Here is a 23,524-nt window from a genome sequence, read left to right as displayed (position 1 = left end):
GGTGTTTGTGATGGCATGTGTGTCGAGAGCGGGATTCAAACCGTCAGCCTTTCGATCAGAGGATGACCAGAGCTCCACCCTCTCATGAGAACATGCTCATGTCCAAACATTTGGGACGAGGGGATGAGGCTGGCACCAACATCAGTGAAGCCGCAGGTGAGCACAGCGTGTGATAAAGTGGACTGAGTGACACCCACAGCATCCAGCTCCAAATGAAGCTCATTGAGGCTAGCAGTTATAGCGGCTAATCTGGAGCAGAGTTCCATATTTGTAATTCTGACCATGAGTATCATAGCAACCAAAGAGCCAATCTGGAGTGAGGCTGTTGAAAGTAGCATTTCCTCCCGCCTGCACCACTGACTTAGCAGAGAGCAGGCGCTGAGCAACGCTGTCAATCAAACCTGTTACTAACGCTAGCGGATCACTCTCAGGGAAAGAAGGCGCCTGACATGTCTGTTATTAATGTTCATATCTTGATTTACAGACACAATAGTGAAATAAAAACCCCAGGATCATGTAGAGGGTTAATACGAACATTTAAGACCAAAATGACGAGTCTGACAGCAGCAGGTACAGAGAGAGGAGACACAGTTTTCCAAAGTAACGTGGAGCCAGATGTGCATCCATGATGACTTTGTGTCTAGAACGTGGTGGCAAGTTAGAATGTATATTACTACTAATGCTACTAATATTGCACAAAACATTTGACAAATTCAAATGAATAACCCTGTTGGCAACGTACAATAAAGTCACAGGCCATTGTGTTGAATACATCCATAGAGGTACTTGGTAGAGGTTCGGACTCGAACTCGGGTTTTTTCCTCCCCCCTTCTCCCCCTCCCCCTCACATCTTCCCCATCTTATGCGGACAATTGTTCCCCAGCTTTGGCTCAGTTGGTGTTGTGGAGTGTTTGTCCATTGATCCGAAAGTTGGCAGTTCAATTCCTGCTCTCGACATAAACATCATTGGTTGAGCGGTCAGATCCACTGACCCATAGGTTGGTGGTGCTTTTAACACACAGATGAATGCTGTCGTTGTGTCCTTGGGCAAGACACTTAACCCACCTTGCCCTCAGTGTCTGTGTACACTGGTGTGAATGGGTGAGTGGTTCTTTAATGTAAAGCGCTTTGAGTGCCTTGAAGGTAGAAAAATGTGACCATTTACCATTTTACCAAAATGATGAGTCTGACAGCAGCAGTATTTACACAGAAAGTGAATTGGAGCCATAGTCAAAGGAGCCTGAAGTGCGCCCATGATCACTTCCTGTTTGGAACACAGCAGCTAGCAGGTTAGCCATGTCCATTTATATAAAGTCTATGCAGGTGACAGGAGGTGTTCATGTCCCCGTTTCACTGATGCAAAGTGAAGCTTCAGTCTTAATGAGAGCGTTTCATTGTAAAGTGAGGCTCCTCCCTCTTTCTCAGTGGAACTGATTCCCGATCGTATGTCCAGGCCCGTCGTTGATAATTTGGGGGCCCGGGTCAAAAAACCTTACACAGGCCCCTTCTTTTGTGACCGGTGTCTCTGTGACCGGTGTCTCTGTGACCAATGTCTTTCTGACCAGTATGTCTGTGACCAGTGTCTCTGTGACCTGTGACCTCTGTGTCTCTTCTGACCAGTCGTGTCATTTGGTCTGCTTCTATAAAAATGTGAATTTAAAAAAGTTTGAAATCACTATAAATGCCTTTTATTTACATCTGAATATTTACAAAGTTTACACCAAACATTGTTCAGTTTACAACTGGAAAAAGAGACGTGGTTTAAACCAGGTTTAAACCAGGTCTAAACCAAGACTAAACCAGGTCTAAACCAGGACTAAACCAAGACTAAACCAGGTCTAAACCAGGACTAAACCAGGTCTAAACCAGGACTAAATTAGGACTAAACCAGGACTAAACCAGGTCTAAACCAGGACTAAACCAAGACTAAACCAGGTCTAAACCAGGACTAAACCAGGACTAAACCAGGTCTAAACCAGGACTAAACCAGGACTAAACCAGGTCTAAACCAGGACTAAACCAGGACTGAACCAGGACTGAACCAGGACGGAACCAGGACTGAACCAGGACTGAACCAGGACTGAACCAGAGTCTAAACTGGTTCTAAACCAGGGTTGAACGAGGACTAAACCAGGACTAAATTGGGTCTAAACTGGGTCTAAACCAGGTCTTATTTCTCGCAGAGGGTTTGCTGGAGGTCCTTGTATCGTTGAAGTTCTTGTTCAGACACTGAAGGTTTAAAATCTTTCACTGCGATGACGAAATCCTCCAAACAAAGACACAACGAGGAGTCCTCACTGTCACAGTCTGAGAACAAGGAGAGGAGAAGAGGAGAGGAGGAGAGGAGGAAGAGGGAGGAGAGGAGAGGGAGAGAAATAGGGAGACGAAGAGGGGGAGAGAGAGGGGGAAAGAGAGGAAGACAGAGGAAGAGGAGGGAGAGAGAGAGAGAAAGAGGGAGGGGAAGGGAAAGTATAGAGGAAGTACAGAGAGATAGAGAGAGAAGGAAGAAAGCATGAGGAGGAGAGGAGACAGGGAGATTACTCTTCCACACAGTGGTTCTAATCAGGTATAATAGTAGTTAGTCATACTCTGTTCAATGAGGCCAATCTTCCTCTTGAGAGCGCTGGTCATGGCATCGCAGCAGAGGGCATACAGGTCGGCTCCGGTCATGTGACCCGGGCACTGGTCCAATATGGCCCCCAGGTCCACGCAAGGCGCCAAGTCGAACCTAGAAGACGAAGCGTGGTGGGTTCATATTAAAAAGCACCGGGTTTAAGCCCATGTTTAAACCCGTCCTATTGAGCTTGTGTCTCTATGGTTCTCATCTCTGACCCTTGTGGATCATTTTGTTTTAATTTACACATTTTAAATCACAATATTCATCTAAAACAACTTAATAAAAGAAGCAAGTCCGCTGACTAGAAAACGGCAGTCCCCAATGGGAGCTGACGTCGCCGTAAACGTCATCATAAAGCACCGCATGCTGTCGGCGCCCCCTGTGGATAACTGCACATCACACTAGAGCAGCACAATATTTTTTCCATTTGTACCAAAATGACGACATAAGGCTGCCAAATCCTACGAGTATCACCGATTAAGAAAATAAAATTGGAGAAGGAAGTGTGTGTCACAGTGGGCGTGTATGTCACAGTGGGCGTGTACCAGTGGAGGTTAAACGGGGGTAGATTGACAAAATGGCATCTTGAAAATAGTCGATTAATGATTACTCAAACATGAATCACTCCAAATACAACTTCAGAGGCTCAATGAGAAGAAACAACTAGAACATGGATAAACATCAAACAGTTTGGACAGGTCTGATTTAAAGCTCCTGTATAACACAAATGGACTCACGCAGCTTTAAGTCCTGTTCTAAAGCAGTTCCTCCTCAAACACCTGTAGTTGTGTTTCACTGATCTAAAGCGTGACGTACTTCCTGAGAATGGCGTGAAGCACCTGCAGCTGAGAGCATCGGTCTGCGCTCACACCCACATACAGCAGTCTGTCAAACCTGAAACACAGAATGAGCATGAAACCACCACGAGCCTTCTGCCGTTTTAATGCGTTTTTGTTTACTGCTGTTACCACGACTACAATCTGAAACCCGCTGTCTGTGGATCAGAGAAGCCTGTTCTGGCTGTGAAAGTCTCAAATGTTTCAGTTTTTAAACGAAGCTACTATCTTCACTTGTGATACTCATCAAACTGATTTATCCTTAATCACAAAAACATGGCACATGACGACATTTATTTATGTGATTATCCAATCAGAAAGCAGAATGAGCCTCACATGACTCTCTCATTTAGGCTGCCAGTTTTAAAGTTAAAATCCAGTTGTTTTAAAACTAAAATTCCTCTCTCTGATCTGATTGGTCACTACCGAAACCCCAGAACCTACAGACAATCATGACTCAGTGCTAGTGCAGCCTCTGCAGCTCAGGGAGTGAATCTGGAGGTTCTGAACATGAGGCCTGTCCATAAACTAAGAATGAGACACACCTGTATGTGTCTCTATCTGCAGGTCAAGGCTCTGGACACACAGTATCCACATACTGCCCTCTACAGACCAAATACAAACTATACAACTAAGTTCTATGCCACTGTTGCTGTAGCAGTAGCAGTGGTAACAGTAGTAGCAGTATTATGAGTAGTAGGAGCAGTAGTAGTATTAGTAGTAGTAGTATTAGTGGCAGTAGTGTGGTAATAGTAGTAGTAGTGTAGGAGTAGTAGTAGTAATAGTAGTAGTAGCATTATTAGTAGTGTAGGAGTAGTAGTAGTAATAGTAGTAGTAGTGATATAGTGTAGTAGTAGTAGTAGCATTATTAGTAGTGTAGGAGTAGTAGTAGTAATAGTAGTAGTAGTGATATAGTGTAGTAGTAGTAGTAGTAGCATTATTAGTAGTGTAGGAGTAGTAGTAGTAATAGTAGTAGTAGTGATATAGTGTAGTAGTAGTAGTAGCATTATTAGTAGTGTAGGAGTAGTAGTAGTAATAGTAGTAGTAGTGATATAGTGTAGTAGTAGTAGTAGTAGCATTATTAGTAGTGGAATAGTAGTGTAGTAGTAGTAGTATTAGTGGTAGTGTTATAGTAGCAGTAGTAGTAGCAGTAGCTGTAGTAGTATTTGTAGTGTAGTAGTAGTAGTAGCAGTAGCAGTAGCAGTAGTAATAGCAGTAGTAGTATTAGTAGTGCAGTAGTACTCGCCTCCCAGGCCTGAGCAGTGATTGGTCGATCAGATCTGGGCGGTTTGTGGCTCCGATCACAAAGACTCCAGACGACTGAAGTGAGTCGAGTTCAGACAGGAGCTGAGACACCACCCTGAAACAGCCAGATGCCCTCCCATTAACATGAAGAAAAGTCCTACTGGCCTGTGTCAGATGTCCTCCCCGAGTCACAGACCTGTCCATGACTCCTCCGCTGTCTCCACTGTGTCCTCTAGAGGGGGCAAGAGAGTCGAGCTCATCAAAGAACACCACACAGGGGGCAGCGGTGCGTGCCCGAATAAAAACTGCAACACAGGACATTTTAGATGTTTTCTTGTGTTGTTTTAAAAATGCTTGACTTCAGGGTTACACAGTGAGAACATCCTGTCCTCATCACATCCAGTGTCATCTTTAGAAACGCAGATGAAACCGACACACTGGACTGTTTTAACTGACAAACGAAATGGAAAAGGTGTTAATTCACTCGCACTAAGGTCTCACTCAGGTCTCACTTAGGGCCCAAGCCATATTAAAATAAGTTTTAAGATCGTCTGAAAACTCCTGAAAAAAAATATATAAAAGTGATTTAAAGAGCACATGTTCAGGAGCCTGTGGTCAGTCCGAGCTCATCGTCCTGTTTAGGAGTTTGATTTTACACAAAAAGGTGAGAATGACTCACTGAAAAAACTGTTGGCTAATGCTAATGCTAATACTAATGCTAGCTAGCTTGTGATTGTAATGTTATTTGAGAGGGACTTGTTTAACATCACAAATCAGCTCACCTCACCTCTTTATGGTCAGATTGTGTTAAAACAAAACTCAGATTAAAGTCTAACAGAGCTTCAGACAGAGCAGTGCTGAGAGTTAGCATCACACTCCCAAGGAACGTTGATGACATCATCTGCAAAGTGTCAATAAACATATTTAATGTAAATATGTTTGTGAAATCTGAGTGTCAGACCTTTGCGCACATTCTCCTCGCTCTGGCCCACGTACATGTTGATCAGCTCTGGACCCTTGACACTGAAACAAACAGAAAATACAGTCACAAACAAACAAACAAACAAAGAGAAAATACATTCACAAATAAACACAAACAAACACAAACAAACAGAGAAAATACATTCACAAATAAACACAAACAAACACAAACAAACAGAGAAAATACAGTCACAAATAAACACAAACGAACACACAAACAAAGAGAAAATAGTCACAAATAAACACAAACAAACACACAAACAAAGAGAAAATACAGTCACAAATAAACACAAACAAACACACAAACAAACAAAGAGAAAATACATTCACAAATAAACACAAACGAACACACAAACAAACAAAGAGAAAATACATTCACAAATAAACACAAACGAACACACAAACAAACAAAGAGAAAATACAGTCACAAATAAACACAAACAAAGAGACAATACAGTCACAAATAAACACAAACGAACACAAACAAACAAAGAAAATACAGTCACAAATAAACAAACGAACACACAAACAAAAAAAGAGAAAATACAGTCACAAATAAACACAAACAAACACAAACAAACAGAGAAAATACATTCACAAATAAACACAAACGAACACACAAACAAAAAAAGAGAAAATACAGTCACAAATAAACACAAACAAACACAAACAAACAGAGAAAATACATTCACAAATAAACACAAACGAACACACAAACAAAAAAAGAGAAAATACAGTCACAAATAAACACAAACAAACACAAACAAACAGAGAAAATACATTCACAAATAAACACAAACGAACACACAAACAAACAAAGAGAAAATACATTCACAAATAAACACAAACGAACACACAAACAAAGAGAAAATACATTCACAAATAAACACAAACAAACACACAAACAAACAGAAAATACATTCACAAATAAACACAAACGAACACACAAACAAACAAAGAGAAAATACAGTCACAAATAAACACAAACGAACACACAAACAAAGAGAAAATACATTCACAAATAAACACAAACGAACACACAAACAAACAAAGAGAAAATACATTCACAAATAAACACAAACGAACACACAAACAAACAAAGAGAAAATACAGTCACAAATAAACACAAACAAAGAGACAATACAGTCACAAATAAACACAAACGAACACAAACAAACAAAGAAAATACAGTCACAAATAAACAAACGAACACACAAACAAACAAAGAGAAAATACAGTCACAAATAAACACAAACAAAGAGACAATACAGTCACAAATAAACACAAACGAACACAAACAAACAAAGAAAATACAGTCACAAATAAACAAACGAACACACAAACAAAAAAAGAGAAAATACAGTCACAAATAAACACAAACAAACACAAACAAACAAAGAGAAAATACAGTCACAAATAAACACAAACAAAGACAATACAGTCACAAATAAACACAAACGAACACAAACAAACAAAGAAAATACAGTCACAAATAAACAAACGAACACACAAACAAAAAAAGAGAAAATACAGTCACAAATAAACACAAACAAACACAAACAAACAGAGAAAATACAGTCACAAATAAACACAAACGAACACACAAACAAACAAAGAGAAAATACAGTCACAAATAAACACAAACGAACACACAAACAAACAAAGAGAAAATACAGTCACAAATAAACACAAACGAACACACAAAGAGAAAATACAGTCACAAATAAACACAAACGAACACACACACACAAACAAAAAAGCAAACACACTCAAAGAAACAAACACACAAACAAACAAACGAATATACACACAAACACAAACAAACAAACAAACAGGGTCCAGTCATGAAATACTGAACATTAACTGCCTGATTTGGTAGAACAAAACTGTTCAATGTATAAATAAATAAATAAAACAATATATAAAAAAATAAAGGTGTTTTCTTATGTTTTTATTTGTGTGATATTAATGTCTGACATTCAGCGGGTTTTGGCCCAGTGCAGTGTGGTTGCTAGGTAAGTTACGGAATTCCCCAGTGTGATGTCATGATTTGCAACCAGGAAGTAAAATTTAAACCTAAAAATGGCCAATATAATGATATATAATGATCTGAAGTGTGTTTTAGTGAAATGAGAAGTTTGACCGGTCAGAGGTGCGTTAAAAACACCCAAGACCCAAACAGACCATTATACAACATAGAGTCTCTGTAAAGTTCTACAAATCTAGTCCACAAATAAAACCGGTCTGAACCCGGCCCGAACCCGGCCCGAACCCGGCCCGAACCCGGCCCGAACCCGGCCCGAACCCGGCCTTGTACCTGAGGAAGTTCATGGTGCCCTCGGTGGCCACAGCTTTGGCAAGGAGTGTTTTGCCGGTTCCTGGAGGTCCGTACAGCAGGAGTCCGGTGCGGTTCAGGCCCAGAGACATGAGCTCCGGTCGCGTCAGAGGCAGAGACACAGTGTCCAGGATCTGGGTCTTTATGTCCTCCAGACCGCCAACGTCCTCCCAGCGCACGCACGGGATCTGAGGCCCAAACAAAGGAATAAGCTGAGGGCCGACAGAGGGCCGACAGAGGGCCGACTGAGGTGCGACAGAGGGCCGACTGAGGTGCGACAGAGGTGCGACAGCGGGCCGACAGAGGTGCGACAGCGGGCCGACAGAGGTGCGACAGAGGTGCGACAGAGGTGCGACAGAGGGCCGACTGAGGTGCGACAGAGGTGCGACAGCGGGCCGACAGAGGTGCGACAGCGGGCCGACAGAGGTGCGACAGAGGTGCGACAGAGGTGCGACAGAGGGCCGACTGAGGTGCGACAGAGGGCCGACAGAGGGCCGACAGAGGTGCGACAGAGGGCCGACAGAGGTGCGACAGAGGGCCGACAGAGGTGCGACAGAGGGCCGACAGAGGTGCAACAGAGGGCCGACAGAGGGCCGACAGAGGTGCGACAGCGGGCCGACAGAGGTGCGACAGAGGTGCGACAGAGGTGCGACAGTGGGCCGACAGAGGTGCGACTGAGGGCCGACTGAGGTGCGACAGAGGGCCGACTGAGGTGCGACAGAGGGCCGACTGAGGTGCGACAGAGGGCCGACTGAGGTGCGACAGAGGGCCGACTGAGGTGCGACAGAGGTGCGACAGAGGTGCGACAGAGGTGCGACAGCGGGCCGACAGAGGTGCGACAGAGGTGCGACAGAGGTGCGACAGAGGGCCGACTGAGGTGCGACAGAGGTGCGACAGAGGGCCGACTGAGGTGCGACAGAGGTGCGACAGAGGGCCGACAGAGGGCCGACTGAGGTGCGACAGAGGGCCGACAGAGGGCCGACTGAGGTGCGACAGTGGGCCGACAGAGGTGCGACTGAGGGCCGACAGAGGTGCGACAGAGGGCCAACTGAGGTGCGACAGAGGGCCGACTGAGGTGCGACAGAGGGCCGACTGAGGTGCGACAGAGGGCCGACTGAGGTGCGACAGAGGTGCGACAGAGGGCCGACAGAGGTGCGACAGTGGGCCGACAGAGGTGCGACAGTGGGCCGACAGAGGTGCGACAGTGGGCCGACAGAGGTGCGACAGTGGGCCGACAGAGGTCCGACAGAGGTGCGACAGAGGTGCGACAGAGGGCCGACTGAGGTGCGACAGTGGGCCGACAGAGGTGCGACAGCGGGGCGACAGAGGGCCGACAAAGGTGCGACAGAGGTGCGACAGAGGTGCGACAGAGGGCCGACTGAGGTGCGACAGAGGTGCGACAGAGGGCCGACTGAGGTGCGACAGAGGTGCGACAGAGGGCCGACTGAGGTGCGACAGAGGGCCGACAGAGGGCCGACTGAGGTGCGACAGAGGGCCGACAGAGGTGCGACAGAGGGCCGACAGAGGTGCGACAGAGGGCCGACAGAGGTGCGACAGCGGGCCGACAGAGGTGCGACAGCGGGCCGACAGAGGTGCGACAGAGGTGCGACAGTGGGCCGACAGAGGTGCGACAGTGGGCCGACAGAGGTGCGACTGAGGGCCGACTGAGGTGCGACAGAGGGCCGACTGAGGTGCGACAGAGGTGCGACAGAGGTGCGACTGAGGGCCGACTGAGGTGCGACAGAGGTGCGACAGAGGTGCGACAGCGGGCCGACAGAGGTGCGACAGAGGTGCGACAGAGGTGCGACAGAGGTGCGACAGAGGTGCGACAGAGGTGCGACAGAGGTGCGACAGCGGGCCGACAGAGGTGCGACAGAGGTGCGACAGAGGGCCGACTGAGGTGCGACAGAGGGCCGACAGAGGGCCGACTGAGGTGCGACAGAGGGCCGACAGAGGTGCGACAGAGGGGCGACAGAGGTGCGACAGTGGGCCGACAGAGGTGCGACAGAGGTGCGACAGCGGGCCGACAGAGGTGCGACAGAGGTGCGACAGCGGGCCGACAGAGGTGCGACAGAGGGCCGACAGAGGTGCGACAGAGGGCCGACAGAGGGCCGACAGAGGTGCGACAGAGGGCCGACAGAGGTGCGACAGAGGGCCGACAGAGGTGCGACAGAGGGCCGACAGAGGTGCGACAGAGGGCCGACTGAGGTGCGACAGAGGGCCGACTGAGGTGCGACAGAGGGCCGACTGAGGTGCGACAGAGGTGCGACAGAGGTGCGACAGCGGGCCGACAGAGGTGCGACAGAGGTGCGACAGAGGTGCGACAGAGGGCCGACTGAGGTGCGACAGAGGTGCGACAGAGGGCCGACTGAGGTGCGACAGAGGTGCGACAGAGGGCCGACAGAGGGCCGACTGAGGTGCGACAGAGGGCCGACAGAGGGCCGACTGAGGTGCGACAGAGGGCCGACAGAGGTGCGACAGAGGGCCGACAGAGGTGCGACAGTGGGCCGACAGAGGTGCGACAGAGGTGCGACAGCGGGCCGACAGAGGTGCGACAGAGGTGCGACAGAGGTGCGACAGTGGTGCGACTGAGGGCCGACAGAGGTGCGACAGAGGGCCGACTGAGGTGCGACAGTGGGCCGACAGAGGTGCGACAGCGGGCCGACAGAGGTGCGACAGCGGGCCGACAGAGGTGCGACAGTGGGCCGACAGAGGTGCGACAGAGGGCCGACTGAGGTGCGACAGAGGGCCGACTGAGGTGCGACAGAGGGCCGACTGAGGTGCGACAGAGGTGCGACAGAGGGCCGACTGAGGTGCGACAGAGGTGCGACAGAGGGCCGACAGAGGTGCGACAGAGGGCCGACAGAGGGCCGACTGAGGTGCGACAGAGGGCGGACAGAGGGCCTCTGAATGCCAACTGAGGGCCAACTGAGAGCCAATTCAGTGAATAATTATATATGTGCATTTATAAAAGGTTAAACCCGGTCCAAACCGATCCACCTTTTAGACCCACAGGACCTGAGGGAGTCTGACCTTTGGTGCCCCCACAGTCTGGGCCTGGGAGTGCTGTAGAGTCCTGAGAGCTGAGCTGAAATCTTGGTCCTGGAGACAGAGCCTGGAGAGAACCAGCTCCTCCTCACTGTGCCTGGGACTAAAGAGAGACAGGGCATCTGAGCCAAATGAGAACCAGCCGCAGAGCAGGCCTTAACTCAAACCACAAAACAAACTTGATTTTTCAGAACAAATGAAAAAAACTGTGCTACTTGCTACTATGATGTGCAGCTGTCCATAGGGGGCACTGACAGCATATGGCGACTCTATAGGGCAGTTTTCTAATGCTACTGGTTTAAGTGTTTGTTTATTTACCAGATCTGCAGGAGTCTGTGCCGCGCCTCTCGACTCGCTTCAGCCACAAGAGCATTGAGGTCCCCCAACACCGAGCCCTGAGGAGGAACAACATCAGAACTGAGGTCCCCCAACACCGAGCCCTCCCCATGTGTCAGATGCCCTCACCATGTATAGGAAACCCCTCACCGTGTATAAGATGCCCTCCCTTTGTCAGATGCCCTCCCATACTTACCGCCGTGACTTTGGCGAGTCGGGCCAGGTCTACATCTGGTCCCAGGTCCAGGTCTTGGGTCAGTCCTTGGATCATGGACCTTCTCTGCTCCTCCCCCGGGCTCTGCAGCGACACCTGGTGGAGGAAGAGCGGTACTACAGCAGCACTGAGGTCTGCGGCTTGAGGCACAGTCGCGATCACCACCACACTATAGGGAGAGTCAAAGGAATATGAGGATTATGGGAGTGTTGTACGTCTAATCGTCTGACGGGCCAAGATAATCAGAGGAGGGTTTTTAAAGGCCCTTGTGACACTGTTCTTATGTTTTTATAATGTAAACATTGGGTTTTGTTTCATTCACACGTTTAAAGCACAAAGCTGCAGATTTAGACTGAGTTCTTCTCTCAAACTGAGAACATTCTGTTCCACCTTGTGATGTCATCATGTGGTGATACAGGAAGCGCTCCACTGTGTTTTTAAACTCCATACACCTTCACTAGAATCATTTGGCACTAACATGTGAAAACCACTGGGGGGCGCTCCACAGAGACACTAGCAAACACGGGACTGGAAAAACCTTATTTTGATCTGTTACAGAATTTAGATGTCAATGTTCATCTGTGGCTTTACCCAACAGAGAGGGCACATATGCAGGTCGGATCTCACCTGTCGGACAGTGGGACCTCACCTGTCAGACAGTCAAGCCTCACCTGTCGGACAGTCAAGCCTCACCTGTCGGACAGTCAAGCCTCACCTGTCGGACAGTCAAGCCTCACCTGTTGGACAGCCGCAGCAGTAGTCTTCCCAGAGTGCTTTGCAGTCGTCCTTGCTCACCTCCGCTGCCACTGAGCAGCAGATGTAGATTCCTCAGCACCGCCACACAGGGGCGCACTTCCTCTGCCCTGTCCAAGATGGCCGACATCTTCACCTCCGAGGCGGCGAGGGAGTCAGAGCACAGAGACACGCAGTCCACCTAGAGCACGCACACGTCAGAGGGAGGCAGACTGTCCCGAGAACACAAGTGGAACTTAAAGTGCATACAGTCCCTAACAAAAGTCTTGTCGCTTATCCATTTTGTAGAAACTAAAACTTATAACCTGACTTTAAAATTAATCGATTGGTTTTAGAAATGTCTCATATTAAGCTAAAACCCTCCCAAATTATGCTCAATATACTAAAATAAATTTGCTTCACTGAAGAAAGATTGATCATTTAATGAACACAGAAAGGTCAGATTTTGACAAGACAAAAGTCTTGTCGCCTTGTCATATGATGCACCCAATCCTAGATTACAGCCTCACCTGTGATCAGTTACTGATCAATCAATTAGTAGGTGTGTATAAAAGAACCCCAGCACACCAGACCTTCACATCAACTGCAACTTGACCTCTGACAACACCTTCAATGCGAGCTACCTTGTGACTGGAATGTTATCTGAGACGGATTTGTTTAACAGCACAGATCAGCTCACCTGTTGTAGCTCCAGATAAATCAGATTGTGTAAAATAAAGCTCAGATTAAAGAGTAACTTCATTAACAGAGGTAGTAGTAATAGTAGTAGCTGCTGTAGTAGAATTTAAAGTAGTACTTTTATCAGATGCAGGTGCAGTCTGTGAGCTGCAGCTCGGATCACTGTCATTTTTCCACTTCCTTCAGAACCATAGAGAAGAACAGAGCACACACCTAGAGACCTGAGGAGAAAGAGAGAGAGAGAGAGGAGTGGGAGAAGAGGGGGAGGTAGAGAGGGAGAGAGGAGTGGGAGAAGAGGGGGAGGTAGAGAGGGAGAGAGGAGTGGGAGAAGAGGGGGAGGTAGAGAGAGAGGAGTGGGGAGAAGAGGGCGAGGTAGAGAGGGAGAGAGAGGAGTGGGAGAAGAGGGGAAGGTAGAGAGAGAGAGAGAGGAGTGGGGAGAAGAGGGGGAGGTAGAGAGGGAGAGAGGAGTGGGAGAAGAGGGGGAGGTAGAGAGAGAGAGAGAGAGAGGAGTGGGGAGAAGAGGGGGAGGTAGAAAGAGAGAGAAAGAGAGGAGTGGGAGAAGAGGGGGAGGTAGAGAGAGAGAGAGAGGAGTGGGGAGAAGAGGGGGAGGTAGAGAGGGAGAGAGGAGTGGGAGAAGAGGGGAGGTAGAGAGAGAGAGAGAGAGAGGAGTGGGGAGAAGAGGGGGAGGTAGAGAGGGAGAGAGGAGTGGGAGAAGAGGGGGAGGTAGAGAGAGAGAGAGAGAGAGGAGTGGGGAGAAGAGGGGGAGGTAGAGAGGGAGAGAGAGGAGTGGGAGAAGAGGGGGAGGTAGAGAGAGAGGAGTGGGGAGAAGAGGGGGAGGTAGAGAGGGAGAGAGAGGAGTGGGAGAAGAGGGGAAGGTAGAGAGAGAGAGAGAGGAGTGGGGAGAAGAGGGGGAGGTAGAGAGGGAGAGAGGAGTGGGAGAAGAGGGGGAGGTAGAGAGAGAGAGAGAGAGGAGTGGGGAGAAGAGGGGGAGGTAGAGAGAGAGAAAGGAAGAGAGAGGGCGAGAAAGGAGAAGTGAGAGAGGGGGAGATGGAGAGGAAGAGAGATTTAAATAAACAATATATAAAGGTTCCTCTAAAAACACCTGTTCTTCAAACTGTTCTGTTCAGATGTTTATCCATGTTCTAGTCGCTTCTTCTCATTGAGCCTCTGAAGTTGTATTTGAAGTGATTCATGTTTGAGTTTAATCTTTAATCCACTATTTTCAAGACGCCATTTTGCCGATCTACCCCCGTTTAACCTCAGATGGTACAGGCCCACTGTGACATGCCCACTGTGATGTACAAACCCACTGTGACACGCCCACTGTGACACGCCCACTGTGACACGCCCACTGTGACACGCCCACTGTGACACGCCCACTGTGACACGCCCACTGTGACACGCCCACTGTGACACGCCCACTGTGACACGCCCACTGTGATGTACAAACCCACTGTGACACGCCCACTGTGACACGCCCACTGTGACGTACAAACTCACTGTGATGTACACGCCCACTGTGATGTACACGCCCACTGTGATGTACGCGCTTCTTCTCCAGTTTTATTTTCTTAATCGGTGATACTCGTAGAATTTGGCAGCGTTGCGTCATTATTTTGGTACAAATGAAAAAAAAGTGCTGCTCTAGTGTGATGTGCAGTTATCCATAGGGGGTGCCGAAGTGGTGGAAGTGGTTTTAGATGAATATTGTGATTTAAAATGTGTAAATTACAACAAAAATGATCCACAGAGATGAGAACCAGAGACATAAGCTCAATATGGCGGATTTAAAGCAGCACTGTGTAAATCTCTAAACTAAACCAAGCCTAAATCAGGTCTAAACCAGGTCTAAACCAGGTCTAAACCAGGACCAAACCAGCACTAAACCAGTCTGACCTGTGAGTGAGGTGGGGGGTGATGACCCCACACAGACGGTCCACAGTCGAGGTCAGTCCTGGAGGGTCCACCCGGGTCCAGAAAGAAGCTTCACCCACACACACGAAGGGGGCGGGGCTGTTAGTAGCCACGCCCTGAAACACAAAAAGTTTACAGATGGAGAGGCCTGGGAATCAAACCCAAGACATGCTGGTCTGTAGTAGATGTAGTAATAAAAGTAGTAACATTCTCGCCCGTGAGCGTCTGCCGTTACCATGTAGAGGGAGGTGTGCTCCCTGTCGGCCAGGTGCGGTCCTGTCACTTCCTCTTTGGCTGAACAGACCCTCTGCACTCTGAAGCACAGCACCTCAGCGCCCCTACAGGAGAGAAGGACAATGCTCAGATAGAGCTAACCTGCTAGCCGTGTTCCAAACAGGAAGTGATCATGGGCGCACTTCTGGCTCCATCGACTGGCTCCAATTCTCTTTCTGTGTAAAAACCCACTCTACATCATCCTGGGTTTTTTATTTCACTATTGTGTCTGTAAATCAAGAAATTAACATTAATAATAATCAGGCACCTTCTTTCCCGGAGGTCGCTCACGCTAGAGTTAGCTGCAGGTTTGACTGACATCATTATTACTTTCAACAGCCTCGCTCCAGATTGGCTCTTTGGTCGCCATGATACTTTCGGTCGGAATACCAAAGCAAAGAAGAGGCTGTGATTGGACCATTTTTTCACACTCTATGGATACTCTGCAGATGATATCATCAACATTCCCTCGGGGTGTGATGTTAACTGTAGGCACTGCTCTATCTGAAGCTCTGTTAGACTTTAATCTGACCATAAAGAACTGACTTATCTCCAACAGATGAGCTGATCTGTGCTGTTAAACAAGTCCTTCTAAAATACATTACAGTAACAAGCTAGCTAGCATTACCATTAGCCAACACTTTTTCAGTGTTTTTTTTTATCAGTGTTTGCCAATGTGTGCATTGTGTCACCGTGGTAACCGCTGAACATTCCACCATAGAGAAACATATCTCTATGGTGGAATGTTCACCCCCACAGTGATGTCACTGTAAAGTATATTATGAATCACATATGAGACAGGATCTAGAGGTACCTGAGGAACCCCTCTGAGAACTGGACCAGGTCAGAGACAGACTGGACCGGGACCGAAAGCATGTCTCCCACTGACACCAATCTGAAAGAGATGAGGAGGAGGAGAGAGAAGAGGAGGAGGGAAGGAGGAGAGGAGGAGAGGAGAGTAGGAGAAGATAGAGGAGAGGAGAGGAGAGAATTAAATAGTGCAGGTGTCGTCACAATACTAAAATTTCAAACTCCATTTCAATACTAAGGAACAGGCTTGATACACGGTACAATGATAAAAACACTCTTTCTTTAGACACTGTGCTGCTGCACATTAAATGTTGTACTTTGTGCTCTGTTTCCATGTGTCTTATATCTGTGTAATCCTCAGTGTCCAGTAGGTTCATAGTGGTCCATGTGTGTGTGTGTGTGTGTGGGGGGGGGGGGGTGGGGGGGGGGGGGGTGTTTATACTAGTGTGTGTCTTATACTTGTTCAGATTCAGCTCAACATCATTCTAAACATATCCAGGGCTCATTTCTCTCAATGGGACTTTTTAGTATCAATACCTGTGAAACATGAGGATCTAGTTTCGATACTAGTTTGAGTATTCGTTTCGATTCGTTTCTGCTTTTCGATTCTTCTCACACCTCTATGTCACAGACTGCATGTTTACCTAGGCGTATGGAAGTACTCCGTCAGTATTTGGTTGTAGTTCAGTGTACTGCAGGAGTATAGCAGTGAGCGAACCGGCTGAAGGTGCAACTCGCACGCCAATGGAGGAGACGCAGAGAGGGAGAGCGTCTCCGAGCGACCGGGAACCGACTCGGGAACCCAGCGCTAAAGGGCCAGAGCAGGAGAGTGGTTAGCAGAGCGGTTGTGGGTTCGACTCCTGATCTCCCTGAGTGTATTGCTGTGGCAGTACCTTAATTCGCAGAGAGGTGGCATCAACAGGAAGTGGCTCTCCCTCGCTCAGATTGAACCACAGCGTTGTTGAGATTAGCCCCGCCCCTTGACCGTCCGCTTCTCGGTCACCTATGGTCGCCACAGAGACGAGGCGCTCCCTGGCCCCACCCCCCAATGACACGCGCACCCACTGATGGTTACAGAGGCCGAGCTTGAGCAGGAGGCGTCGGGGGAGGAGCAGGGAGTGGTCAGAGGGAGGAAAGGGCGGCGTGAGGAGGACGGGGGAGACTCGGATGTCCACATGGCACTCCAGAGCCTGAGAGAGAAAGCAACACAGGTTTAGTCCTTGTTTGGTCCTGGTTTACTCCTCAGAGTGTGAGATGGTTCTTGTGGCTCATGTGGGGGATGTTCTTGATGCCACAATATTGAACAATTATCGACCGATCTCAAATCTGCCATTTTTAGGCAAAGTCCTTGAAAAAGTTGTTTACCAACAGCTTATTAACTTCCTCGAAATGAACAACTCCTTTGATGTCTTCCAATCAGGTTTTAGACCCCACCACAGCACTGAGACTGCTCTTATCAAGGTGACAAATGACATCCGCCTGAACACTGATGCAGGCAAAGTCTCAGTCTTGATCCTGTTAGATCTGAGTGCTGCCTTTGACACTGTGGATCATGGGATCCTCTTACAGAGACTAGAGGACTGGGTGGGCATCTCTGGTACTGCACTAAAGTGGTTCAAGTCCTATTTAGAGAACAGGGAGTACTTTGTTGAAATTGGAAAATGTGTCTCGGATAAAATATCTCTGACCTGTGGGGTGCCCCAGGGGTCAATCCTGGGACCCCTGCTGTTCAATCTCTACATGCTGCCGTTAGGCCAGTTAATACGCAGCAATAATATGTCTTACCACAACTATGCAGATGACACTCAGATCTATGTCTCACTAGCAGCAGGTGAATATGGACCAGTGGATTCACTCTGCCACTGCATCCAACAGATCAGTGTGTGGATGCAAAACAACTTTCTTCTGCTAAACTCAGACAAGACTGAAGTCATCATCTTTGGCCCACAGAAACATAGAGAAAGTGTTAGCAGTCACCTCCAGTCTCTCTCTCTACAACCTTCAAATCAGGCTAGAAATCTAGGGGTAATAATGGACTCAGACTTGAACTTTAACAGCCACATCAAATCAATAACATCTGCAGCTTTTTACCACCTAAAAAACATTGCAAAAATCAAAGGTATACTGTCAAAGCCAGACTTAGAGAGACTTATCCATGCATTTGTCTCCAGTAGGTTAGACTACTGTAACGGCCTGCTCACTGGCCTCTCCAAACGAGCCTTAACACAGCTGCAGTACATCCAGAACGCTGCTGCTCGGGTCCTGACTAGAACCAGGAAGTATGAGCACATAAGTCCTGTGCTCAGGTCTCTGCACTGGCTTCCTGTAGCTCAAAGAATAGACTTTAAAGCAGCTCTGCTTGTGTATAAGTCTCTCCATGGCCTAGATCCAAAGTATATCTCTGACATGTTAGTGCCATATGAACCATCTCGCAATTTGAGGACTTCAGGGACCGGCCTCCTGCTGGTGCCCAGAGTCAGGACTAAACATGGGGAATCAGCGTTTAAGTTTTATGCAGCTAAAACTTGGAACAGTCTTCCTGAAGATGTGAGACAGGCCTCTACATTGACAATGTTTAAATCCAGGCTCAAAACGGTTCTGTTTAGCTGTGCATACGACTGACAGGTTTTTATTCTGCCTCTTCTCCTTTAATGTTAATTTTATGATGATTATTTGTGATTATTTATGTTTTGATTTGTGTGATTTTAATGTCTTTCTTATTCTGTAAAGCACTTTGAATTACCTTGTGTACGAATTGTGCTGTACAAATAAACTTGCCTTGCCTTGCCTTGCCTTTGGTTCTGGTCCATGGAGAGACTTGTTCATAAGCAGAGCTGCTTTAAAGTCTATTCTCTGAGCCACAGGAGCCACAGACCTGAGCACAGGACATATGTGCTCGTACTTCCTGGTTCTAGTCAGGACCCGAGCAGCAGTGTTCTGGATGTACTGCAGCTGTGTTAAGGCTCGTTTGGAGAGGCCAGTGAGCAGGACATTACAGTAGTCTAACCTACTGGAGACAAATGCATGGATAAGTCTCTCCAAGTCTGGTTTTCACAGTAAACCTTTGATTTTTACAATGTTTTTAGATGGTGAAAAGCTGCAGATGTTGCTGATTTGATGTGGCTGTTAAAGGTCAAGTCTGAGTCCATTATTACCTCTAGATTTCTAGGTGAAGGTTTTAGAGAAAGAGACTGGAGGTGACTGCTGACACTTTCTCTATGCTTCTGTGGACCAAAGATTATGACTTGAGTCTTGTCTGAGTTTAGCTGGAGAAAGTTGTTTTGCATCCACACACTGATCTGTTGATGCAGTGAGTGAATCCACTGGTCCATATTCACCTGCTGCAGTGAGACATAGATCTGAGTATCATCTGCAGAGTTGTGATAGGACACATTATTGCTGCGTATTAACTGGCCTAAAGGCAGTATGTAGAGATTGAAAGAGAAGAAAAGAAAGAGAAAGAGAGAAAAAGAAAGAGATGGGGGTCCATTACCTGCTTGTCTCCATTTTCCCAGTTACAGGTCCTGTCCTATATTACATAGACTGACTCTTGTTAGCTTCATTTTAGGTGTTTCCATCGGTGTGAGAGAATACACGATGTGACACGTGATGTGATCTGAAACCCACGTGTTCATTTAACAATATTTTGTACATTTGCCTCATGTTTTGGCTCTATGGAGATCAGTACCAAACTTTTGAGTGGTCATGTAGTCTTCATTTAATAAGCTTTTTACTGAAAAAACTCAAAACAAACAGATAAACTCCAGTGCTCACCTGTAAGATACCGCTAAGCCCCGCCCCCAGCAGCCTGCGCTGCTCCAGCAGAGACCGCCCACTCAGGCCCTCTGACATCACCGCGAAGTCCGATACACACAGTCTGATTGGCTGGGAAGGAGCAGGGGGTGGAGTCCGCAGAGGGTCCGGCCAATCATAGCAGTCAGTCAGCACCACGCAGGTCTGAGGAGTGACCCGCCCTCTGGACACAGGGCTGCAGTCAAGAACCAGGAAGTCCACGGTCTGAGAAGGACAAAGGTACAAATATGACGCACGAATTTAGGAAATTATAAACCTTTCCAGGAGATTTAAGTCAGAGCTGCTCTTCAAACTGTTCAGATCTTTAACCATGTTCCACAGTGAAGCTTTAAATCAGCTCTGTTCTTCAAACTGTTCCGATGTTTATCCATGTTCTAGTCGCTTCTTCTCATTGAGCCTCTGAAGTTGTATTTGGAGTGATTCATGTTTGAGTAATCATTAATCCACTATTTTGAAGACGCCAAGTTGTTTTAGATGAATATTGTGATTTAAAATGTGTAAATTATAACAAAATCATAGAGACCATAGAGACACAAGCTGATTATGACGACTGTATTGCTGTGTTTCTGATGACGGCATCACATTCTGTTCATACTTTGCAATGACATCACGCTGGGGGTGTTCTGCATCTGGGTTAATGGCGGAATGTTCAGCAGTTACCATGGTGACACAATACACACTTTAGCAAACGCTGTCAAAAGTTTTAAGATTGTCAATACAAAACAGATTTAAAGAGCACATGTTCAGTGATCAGCCTGAGCTCATTGTCCTGTTTAGGAGTTTGATGTTACACTAAAAGGTGAGAATGACTCACTGAAAAACTGTTGCCTAATGCTAATGCTAGCTAGCTTGAGTCTGCAATGTTATTTGAGAGGGACTTGTTTAACAGCACAGATCAGCTCACCTGTTGGAGGTCAGATAAGTCAGTTCTTTATGGTCAGATTCAGATTAAAGTCTAACAGAGCTTCAGACAGGGCAGTGCCTACAGTTGGCATCACACCCTGAGGAAATGTTGATGACATCAGCTGCAAAGTATCAATAGGCCAATAAAATTTAAAGCCAATGGGGAGCAGCTAAAATGACTCTTGATAATCCAGAGGGTCTATGGTATGGTTTATTGTATTTTCAGTGGTCAGTGCTTAAACTGCTCCTAGAAGACAAATACAGTGATACTGATTGTTTGCTAAAGTGTGCATTGTGTCACCATCATGGTAACTGCTGAACATTTCATAGATTCCATAGATATACATGCAGAACCACCCTGTGTGATGTCATTTTTATGACTTTTTCTGTCTTTATGTGGTAGTACGTGAGCAGGGAGGGCAGACGGAGATGCTCCAGACCTTGTCTGTGACGAGGAACGGCTCCCCTCTCTCCACCAGCATCAGGGGCCCACAGCGCTGCAGCAGCCCAGACACGAGGCTCCCGTCCTGGGCACTGAGTCCTGATCTACCCCTGACACCCAGCACCACCCGGTCCAAGCAGACAGGGTCCAGAGTCCGGACTGAACCAGGACCAAGGTCTGGATGAAGGCTGAGGAATTGAGGACTCACCCACAACCGCAACACACCGTCTGAAAAGAGAAACCAGGGCACTCGGGTTAGACTCGGGTTAGACTCGGGTTAGACTCGGGTTAGACTCGGGTTAGACTCGGGTTAGACTCGGGTTAGACTCGGGTTAGACTCGGGTTAGACTCGGGTTAGAGCTGGTTCAGTCCTGGATTAGACCTGGATTAGACCAGGATTAGACCTGGATTAGACCTGGATTAGACCTGGTTTAGACCTTGGTTAGACCTTGGTTAGCCCTGGGTTAGCCCTGGGTTAGCCCTGGGTTAGCCCTGGGTTAGACCTGGGTTAGACCTGGGTTAGTACTGAATTAGTCCTGGTTTACACCTGGGTTAACTCTGGTGGTTAACTCTGGTTTAGTTAGTTTAGCCCGGGTTTGGACCTGGATTAGACCTAGATTAGACCTGGATTAAACCTGGGTTAGTCCTGGTTCAGTCCTGGTTCAGTTCGAGGTTAGTCCTGGTTTAGACCTGGTTTAAACCTGGTTTAGACCTGGTTTAGACCTGGTTTAGACCTGGGTTAGACCTGGGTTAGACCTGGGTTAGGACTGGTTTACACCTGGATTAGACCAAATTTGTGTGATAAAGATAGTCTTGTTTCGTGTCACTTTGTCTCTGGATAGATTTAAACAGATGCAGGAGTTTTAAAGGAGCTGTGTGTATCCTGCCTCCTGCAGCTTTAACACGATATTACAACCTCATCTGAACCTGTGTCCAGAGCCTTGACCTGCAGATAGAGACACATACAAATGTGTCTCATTCTCTGCTTATGGTTCAGAACCTCCAGATTCACTCCCTGAGCTGCAGAGGCTGCACTAGCACTGAGTCATGATTTGTTGCAGGTGCTGGTTTGACACTGGCAACACAAACGAGAGTCATGTGAGGCTCGTTCTGTTTCCAGTAAAAGTTATATTGAGATGTTTACCTCGTATCTGGACAGCGATCATGATTTAAAATGTAAATACAGTTTGTCAGTGGTTAGTGCAGCCTCTGATCATCTCAGTCCTTTGGTTCTTCAGTGAGACAGTTGTACTTTTTAAACACTGTTATGTTCCAGCTCTGACTGAACCTGCTGTGCAACAAAGACACATCTGAAACATGTGTAGACCAACAAGCAACACGACAGAACCTAGTGTGGAGGGTCCACCACCTTCTCGTCTCCCTGGAGATGTTCGTGTTTTACCTGGAAAGTTCCACATTAAATTATCCATCTCCATGTTATGTGTCAGATCTGTGGAGCGGTGACCCTGCTCACACTAACAATACATGTTTTCCAGCAATAAAGATATCTGAAAAAATACAGTATAGACACACTTAATGCCACAGGATACTGTGGAACATTTCAGGCAAAGCAATAACAGCTCCATGGAGACAGGAATGTCATGTGCACATTGTCACAGATTGTCCATTGTGCGTTTACAGTTGGACTCTGACCCCCCCGGTCTCACCAGTGACCCCCCCGGTCTCACCTGTGCGCCCCCCGGTCTCACCTGTGCGCCCCCCCGGTCTCACCTGTGCGCCCCCCCGGTCTCACCTGTGACCCCCCCGGTCTCACCTGTGCGCCCCGCTCCTCTCCACAGCTGCAGCTCGGTCCCGGTGGCTCGCAGAAACACACCTCGGGCTCTGCTCCTATGTGCCCGGTGTGGAGTGAACAGCAGCGCGGCCTGGAGCTCCGTGTCCGCTTCATGCTCCTCCCCGAGCAGAGTATGAAGTTGTACCCGGGGCAGGAGTGCGTCCAGCGGGTTGAAACCTGCGGGGAACGGGTCCAGAGCGCATAGCTCCACATGCGCCGCCATCACCGAGTACGGTTGCCAGATTTACTGAGAGAAAGCCTTTGAAAAACAGCTGATAAAGTTGATAAATTATTAGTTTCCCTGTATTTGTTTTCATTTACATTATGCATATTTTGTGTTTGTTTGACGTCTGTTTTTAACTTGATTATATATTTGCATGATTATATTTACAGTTTAAATATGTTTTTACTTAAAAGTTGTGTGTTGCATATTTAAATGTTATTTTTAACGTCAAGCACAGATTTAAAATGTTCATTAAGTTCACAGTCTGTCACCGTGTGTAATCATCAAACTGCATCTGCAGAGACAAAACA

The 23,524-nt window shown here is 47.4% G+C and overlaps 1 protein-coding gene across 1 annotated transcript; it reads right to left on the bottom strand.

Annotated features, from left to right (window-relative positions):
• Positions 1–1,667: 1,667 nt before the first annotated feature.
• pex6 (peroxisomal biogenesis factor 6) lies at positions 1,668–23,241 on the bottom strand. The gene is made up of 20 exons (XM_033974051.2): positions 22,973–23,241; positions 21,197–21,426; positions 19,815–20,057; positions 16,934–17,230; positions 16,685–16,848; positions 16,045–16,125; positions 15,193–15,295; positions 14,940–15,073; positions 13,162–13,264; positions 12,350–12,546; positions 11,595–11,781; positions 11,381–11,457; positions 11,048–11,165; positions 7,997–8,202; positions 5,660–5,721; positions 4,895–5,003; positions 4,700–4,813; positions 3,434–3,511; positions 2,589–2,728; positions 1,668–2,307 (listed from the first exon to the last, which is right to left on the bottom strand). Exons 1-20 carry the CDS (start codon positions 23,211–23,213, stop codon positions 2,171–2,173), a joined length of 3,021 nt encoding a protein of 1,006 aa, XP_033829942.1. The 5' UTR covers positions 23,214–23,241; the 3' UTR covers positions 1,668–2,170.
• Positions 23,242–23,524: the final 283 nt, after the last annotated feature.

The sequence above is a fragment of the Periophthalmus magnuspinnatus genome, chromosome 1 (genome assembly GCF_009829125.3).
Source record: "Periophthalmus magnuspinnatus isolate fPerMag1 chromosome 1, fPerMag1.2.pri, whole genome shotgun sequence".
Classification (NCBI taxonomy): domain Eukaryota; kingdom Metazoa; phylum Chordata; class Actinopteri; order Gobiiformes; family Gobiidae; genus Periophthalmus; species Periophthalmus magnuspinnatus.
Note: the sequence above shows the minus strand (reverse complement) of the source record. Positions and strands in the feature narration are given on the sequence as shown.